Below are 6913 nucleotides of genomic sequence, written 5' to 3'. Positions count from 1 at the left end.
TGACCAACGCCTGACAACTTCTGAATAGGGCAAGTGGCCAGTGTCACGTGACTGGGTGGCTGAATCATGGGCGCTTGGTGGTCATGTGGTAGACACAGTCATGTCCGTGATGTATGTGGCAGCATTGTGCTGTTTGTCCAAGTATCCACGTTGCAAGACCAATATGAAGGTTGGCGTCTGAACAACCACTCAAATGAGGACTTTAATGGTGCAAAAAGAAAGGTGCCACTTAATACTGTGACATATGATCATGTACATCTCTTTGATCAGTCCTCCTTCACGCGCAATGTGTGCAGGATCGCGCTCTCGGAGAGTGCCTCAGGTGACGTGCGCAGCGATGCCATGAGGGTGCACAGGTTGAATGCGTGCTCACGAAAGTTGATCTTGAGCCGGAGAGGAACAAGTCTGCGTCGCACGAGACTTCGTGAGTGCAAGGAATCGCTTAGAGAAGGAGATGCATACGAGGCTGCTAGTCGGACAAGCTCTTGATGTCTGGTGTAAATTCAACCTCTTCGATGGGTATATGTGCATTGGTAAGCCTCCACGGAGCTTTCAAGGTTGGGAACAGGTAGCGAATAGCCTCAGCAAGCTGGATAGCATCAGCATGGTTGAAGGCATGATCTTCACAAGCGGCCTCGGGCGACCTAGCACCAGCAGAAAAGCTCATTGCCGTCGAGATCAAGCAGACGTTCGTCTTCAGAAACAGCTGCATCGCCATGGTCGCACCGGTCTGCTCTAGACGCATTGCGTGCATTGTGCTTGTCATTTCAAGCTCGATAGCTTTCGCTGGAGTTCCTGACGAGGACTCCTTGGGTCCTGTTGTCTGGGGACAGGCACAGAGGGTGCGAAAAAAAAAGCAGTGACGAGAAAAATGAGGACGAGCAGATAGCGAGATGATGTCGAGACACGATGCTGTACCTTTCGTGCAGCGCGTCTCTTTCCTCGTCCATCTGCTTAGTAAGCAAGCGCAAGCATTCAACCTCAGCGTTCAACGTTCAGTATTCATTCCTCGCACTGGGCTCGAACTTCACTCTAAGAATCAGTACGTTAGCGCACATAGTCCCTTTCTAAGCGATTCCACAACATGAGCCAAAGCTCACTGTGTTTAATGCTTGTCTGTGTGGTCGATAGCGATGGAAGAGTGCAAAGAAAAGTAACCTGGGGATGCAAGTGACACATTTATCTAAATGACGTGTGTCGGAGCTTGAATCTCGGAGCTAGTGATGTCACTTGACGACTTACCGTCTATGGAGAGACACCTTCCTAATTTGTTGTGCACACGAGGCTAATTCAAGACGCTGTGCTGACTTAGAAGACACTGTGACGGCTGAATAATTGCATAAGTGACCACAAAGACAAAGAGCTTAAAGTAATCTCTGGAAAATAGCAGAGGTTTTTTCTGTCATGTAGACGCGTTTCTACAGCTTCATCTTGTTCATGCATTGTATCTGGTTTCAAGTCCAAGTCACTGTCTTGAACCACATTCACAGTGCATCGCTTGATGTGTCTGCGGCAGGGGACAATTAAATGAATTATATTCTGACAGTTGTACATATGTCTGGAATTATATTGTCAATAAATTGACATAAAATATTGGCGATGATTTGCATTTGCATACAACTCCTCATACCTTCCGGTGACTAAATACAATCCATCACCTACATGGTATGTAATTGCTTGGCAATGCAACCGATTGCAAACCTTGTTAAATCCACGCCATCTCGTTTACGGTCACCATCGCACACAATACAATATATTAGTGCGCGCTTTTTGCTGATGCTTCAACCAGGCAACAGCCTACGATACTCAACATCGAACACTCATTTCCTAGCATCGTCCTGTGCGCAATCTCAACGAACGGTATTGCCAGTCAAGGTGAAAGTAACTCGAGATTCGTGCTCGCGACGAACGTTTCCCGGTTTCCCGCACTGCCAACACCTCCGATCAGTAGGACACGGACGGAGAATGCCTGCAGCTGCTAGGCGTTTGGTAGGCCGTTGATTTGCGAGAGCTCCTTTCGTACCTGCCATAGCCAAGAAACCGAGAAGGATCGTCAAGGCGACGCGACATCGATCGGATTGCGTCACAGTCTGTATGAGCTCCGGACGGCACCGTGATGGCCATGCAGATCCTCTCGCATCGCCCCATGAAAGCACTCATCCCAATCAACGGGTACGTCTCTGTGACTTTGCGTGATTCGTTGATGCCTGGAAAGAGACAGATTCCGTCGTGCGAAACGGTGACCCGATCGGCTACCCCGGCTGCGTCAACCTTCTTAGCTTCGCGCACATGTCGAGGGCGAGAGTCTGCTCATGGCGCTCAAGGTGCGTCTTTACGGTCAGCTCATCGTGAGGCCCATGCTAACTTTGGATTCGTGCTGCAGCATACTGCATCGTCGTCAGGAAGCGCCTGCACGTCGGCGTCGCTCGAACCATCGTACGTGCTTCGTGTGCTTGGCGCCGCAGAAGACGTGGCGCATTCGTCACTGCGCTTCGGTATGCACTGGTTCACGACCGAGGCAGAGGTCGACTACGCGATCGAGAAGATTGTTGTGTTTGTGCAGCGGTTGCGGGACATGAGGTGCATGTTCGTGTTATGATCTATCGTTTGGTGGCTGACTTCTGGTGTGCTGATAGCCTGCTGTGACATCAGCACCATCGACTGGGCGCAGCATTGAGCGACCATCGCAGCCTCCACATGCTTTCCATCCTCCTCGCTTCGGCTCACTCATTTCATCCCATACAACTATGTCCTATCCCTGTGCAATCAATGTCCAGGTCCCATTCTCTAATGTCGTTCCCGCGACGAAATATCCGCGGCGCCGTCCGCACCCATCCTAGGGCCTTTCCTTTGCTGTCGTCTCCCGGTATGTCCCATGCCACGTTCAATCACGACAAGCTTTGCAAATATGGCGCAAGCGCCCAGTCTCGGAGACCTCAACTTCCGTATGTTTTCCCATCAAGGAACAAACGGTGAACGTTGCGCATCATTCTGTCCTACATCGTATTCCTGCTGTGAAGACCAACACATGTACATCTGAAGCCTTGGCTACAAGAGTGTACCGAAACCTTTATGAACTCATCAAAACCAAGCACTGCTTGTCGACAAAGAATGCAATCATGTCTTTCGGACGCGGAGATTACCGAGTCCCAAATCAGCGCACACGACGGACACCACTGCACAGTTTGTTTCGCCTAGATCACATAGCCTCCTTGTAGCCGCGGCTGGCGACGCGATCTCCAATATCGGCACCCAGGGGCCCAGAGGCGCTCAGTGGACTTCCTTTTCGCCGGGCGGATTGCTTCTGCACAAATACTGCGATGGATCATCTTCGCTTGAAAGTCGTAGCGCACAAGGCACAGGCAGTTTCTGGTTTGGAACAAGTGCGCTGCTGACTCAAATGACATCGTATTCACCTCGGGCGCGACTGAGTCATATAACATGGCTATCAAGGGTGTTGCGCGGTTCCATAAGGACAAAAAGGAGCGCGTTATCACCACCCTACAGTACGTTTTCGGAGCTAGAGCCGTCCACTGAACTTGGACCCGCTCATTCCGCTCTGTGATGCTTAGGAACACAAATGCGACGCGTCCTCGACTCCTGCCGGAAGCTGCAAGAAGAGGCGTTCGATGTGACTTCCTCCGCCTACAAAGAACGGTATCATCGACCTCGCTGAGATGGAGAAGGCCATTCGGCCAGACACGGCACTGGTTTCCATCATGACCGTGAGCAACGAGACGGGCGTCATCCAGCCGATCAAGGAGATTGGCGCGCTCGTTCGTCGGCATCGTGACGTGCACTTCCATACCCAAGCTGTACGGTCCCAAAGGCATCGGGGCGTGCTACGTCCGCAGGCGGCCTCGTGTACGCTTGGAGGCAACTTTTATAAACGGCGGTGGACAGGAACGTGGGCTGAGGAGTGGGACGCTAGCGACGCCACTAGTCGCGGGTATGGGTGAGGCTGAAAGGATTGCGAAGCAGGAGATGGCGGTGAGTGTAGAGTTCTTGAACGGCCGCGCTGATGAGGCTTTGCACGTACGTTTGTACACTGAGATCAGCGGCAAGGCAGTCTGGACTCGTGCCAGCTGTGCCGGCTGAGCTGAGATGTACCGTGCAGGGGTACTGAGCGTCTCGTCTTCCGCTTTGTTCTTCGACGTCAGATTTTGATACTGATCTATTGTTTGTGTTGTCAGCGAGACCATGCGCACGTGAAGGAACTAACCGAGCGCCTCATCAAGGGGATCAACGCGAAGGTCGAGCACGTCGTGCGAAACGGTGACACGAACGGCTACCCCGGCTGTGTCAACCTTAGCTTCGCGTATGTCGAGGGCGAGTCTCTGCTCATGGTGCTCAAGGTGGGTGCACCTTCATGGTCAGCTCGTCGTGAAATACATGCTAACTTCGGGTTCGTGCTGCAGGATATCGCATTGTCGTCAGGAAGCGCGTGCACGTCGGCGTCGCTCGAGCCATCATACGTGCTTCGCGCGCTCGGCGCTGCGGAAGACGTGGCGCACTCGTCGCTGCGCTTCGGTATGGGCCGGTTCACGACCGAGGTGGAGGTGGAGTACGTGGTTGAGAAGATCGTTGCCGTTGTGCAGCGGTTGCGGGACATGAGGTGCGTGCTCATGTTACCATCTATCATTTGATGACTGGTAGCTGGTTTCTGGTGACCTTGAAAGCCCGCTGAGGGAGATGGTCCAGGATGGCGTCGACATCAGCACCATCGACTGGGGACAGCATTGAACGACCATCCCAGTCGCCATCCTCTTCGCCTCGCCTCGCTCATTGCATTTGATACAACTATTTCTCAACCCTGTGCAGTCAGTGTTCAGGTCCTGTTCTCTAGTGTCGCTCGCACGACGAAATATCCGCGGCACCGTCCGCACCCATCCTAGGGCCTCTCATTTGCTGTCATCTCCCGATATGTCTCGTGCCATGTGTCGTATGTCCTGCGACGGTGACGAACATTCGGTGTAATTGTGGTTCGTAGTTAGTACGTGTACTGTGGATTTATATAAGCTTTTGTGAATGACCGACCATTGATCGGAGATATCTGAGTGAGCGAAAGGTTGGTCTGTCATTTCCCTTGAAGTAGGATAATTGGCGGTGCTCTTGGTGCTTTAAATGCGAGTCCGCTAATGATTTTCCTCGGGATGCGAGCTGCAGTCACTGTAACCAACTATCAATGAGGAGGTAACGTGATGATTATGGCCACCAATCACAGCGCGTTTTGAAGATATGGCGCAAGCACCTCTGTATTTTCTTTCGCCGAATGTGTGTTGCACATTCTTCTCCCTTTAGTGACTGTATTTCTGCTTTGAACGTCAACACATGTGCGTTTTGGCCACAAGAGCGTAACGGAACTTTGATGAACTCATCAAAGTCAAGCACCGCCGCGTCGATAAACATTCAACCTCAAATCAGTGCCTGCGACGAGAAAAATATCAATGGACAGCATTGAAGGACTGTTTCAGCCTAGATCATACACGGCTGTGCAGCCTCCTTGTAGCCGCAGCTGGCGACACGATCACCTATCAGCACCCCAAGGGCCCCAGGTGCGCTGGCAACGCGTCTTCCTTTTGACGCGGTGGATCGCTTCTGCGCAAGTGCTGCGATAAACCATCTTCGCTTGACGATCGTAGCGCCCAGGGCACAGGCAGCTACTGGTCTGGAACGAGTGCGCTGGCTCAATTCGTATCATATAGATCCCAATCCATCTATGGGAATATAGTTACGTATTCCTAGCGTTTCAGGAGCTTTCAAATAGTATGCCAACATGATCCCCGCTCACTGGATGCGATGGTTTCGATAGAGCCGGCATGTTCGATGTGAGTAGCAGATGCTAAGAATATTGTCCGAGGTGAAAATTTACGAGGGCTGTAGACATATAGGAACGAGTGACTCAGCCTCGATGTATGATGCGAGTGCTATATAAATACCTGTAGACACATAGGAACGAGTGACTACAGTGTATAAGTAAAAGCATGTAAGGAATCCAGTAGGTACTTACCTCAGCCTCGATGTATGATGCGAGTGCTGAGGTAGCAGGAAAAGATCGAGCGCGCTTGTGGCTATATGATTACATAAGCGAATGCGCGCAGAATGTCTAAGTCCGTGTCCCACTGGACATAAAGTCCGTATGACTTCCAACACGCCCACTCAGTGGGAATGCGGACCTACTCTTAGAACACTAATTGAATCCTTCATGCTGCTTGTGCTGTGCGTGACCGACGGTCTTCGGAAAATACTGTGGCTTGCACGGATTGGATGGTAAGTGCCTGTGGCGTAGGGTTTCTTGAGTCCATCTGGGCGGATAGAACCCGGGCTGCTGTACGCTGTCTGCACCGTGTGACTTCACCTGGATCGTGCCCGATTGCGGTGCGTGGATGGTCGTACTCGTCGTTGAGTGTGGCCTTGACGAACGGGATAAGTTCTTCCGTTGTCGCTAATATCCGTTGATCCGCGTCTGACGTTGATTCTTCGAGGTTCTTCGTCAACTGAGTGACCCGTAGCGCCCGCGCGAATCTTGTCGCGTTCGACTGCGCCCACTTGACGCGCGTTCTTCCCTCCTCTCTTTGGCTGTTTCCCTTCGCTTCTGGTTCTCTGCTGGACTTCTGGAGTCTCTACTTCCCGCTTCGTCTTGGCTCCGAGGCCTCCTGGAACTGTCTTGGGCTTGTATGCGCCAACAGAGGACCACGGATCGTCATCGCGAATCGGCGCTGGACGCGCGCATGCGGATTGACGGACATGGCTCTTTGCAGCCTTTGGAGCGGGAGCAGGAGGGGCTGCGCGTTGAGTCCGAGTGCGAGAGAGGGATGCTGTAGCCTCTGAGATGGCAGGTAAGTGCTCCTTCTCATTTTCGCGCTGAGGCGGAGAAGGAGGCGAGCGGTTTGACGCGGTCTGGCGTGGCAAC

General features: G+C 52.3%; 4 protein-coding genes across 4 annotated transcripts; 2 read left to right on the top strand and 2 right to left on the bottom strand.

Annotated features, from left to right (window-relative positions):
• Positions 1-266: 266 nt before the first annotated feature.
• LAESUDRAFT_756725 (uncharacterized protein) lies at positions 267-745 on the bottom strand (the record flags this gene model as incomplete). The annotated part of the gene is made up of 2 exons (XM_040912203.1): positions 267-405; positions 480-745. 2 exons carry the CDS (start codon positions 743-745, stop codon positions 267-269), a joined length of 405 nt encoding a protein of 134 aa, XP_040767545.1.
• Positions 746-2116: 1371 nt separating this feature from the next.
• Positions 2117-2677, top strand: LAESUDRAFT_756724 (uncharacterized protein; the record flags this gene model as incomplete). Its single annotated transcript, XM_040912202.1, has 4 exons — positions 2117-2182; positions 2280-2324; positions 2384-2580; positions 2653-2677. The coding sequence occupies 4 exons, from the start codon at positions 2117-2119 to the stop codon at positions 2675-2677; spliced, it is 333 nt and encodes a 110-aa protein (XP_040767544.1).
• A 220-nt stretch (positions 2678-2897) lies between these two features.
• Positions 2898-3996, bottom strand: LAESUDRAFT_521162 (uncharacterized protein). The gene has a single exon (XM_040902789.1). The coding sequence runs from the start codon at positions 3831-3833 to the stop codon at positions 3195-3197; it is 639 nt and encodes a 212-aa protein (XP_040767543.1). The 5' UTR covers positions 3834-3996; the 3' UTR covers positions 2898-3194.
• On the top strand, positions 3900-4885 carry LAESUDRAFT_722773 (uncharacterized protein). The gene is made up of 3 exons (XM_040908271.1): positions 3900-3990; positions 4194-4355; positions 4419-4885. Exons 1-3 carry the CDS (start codon positions 3952-3954, stop codon positions 4644-4646), a joined length of 429 nt encoding a protein of 142 aa, XP_040767542.1. The 5' UTR covers positions 3900-3951; the 3' UTR covers positions 4647-4885.
• Positions 4886-6913: the final 2028 nt, after the last annotated feature.

This window comes from Laetiporus sulphureus (assembly GCF_001632365.1).
Source record: "Laetiporus sulphureus 93-53 unplaced genomic scaffold LAESUscaffold_7, whole genome shotgun sequence".
NCBI lineage: Eukaryota > Fungi > Basidiomycota > Agaricomycetes > Polyporales > Laetiporaceae > Laetiporus > Laetiporus sulphureus.
The sequence above is the reverse complement of the archived record's forward strand: the minus strand, read 5'-3'. Positions and strand labels throughout refer to the sequence as shown.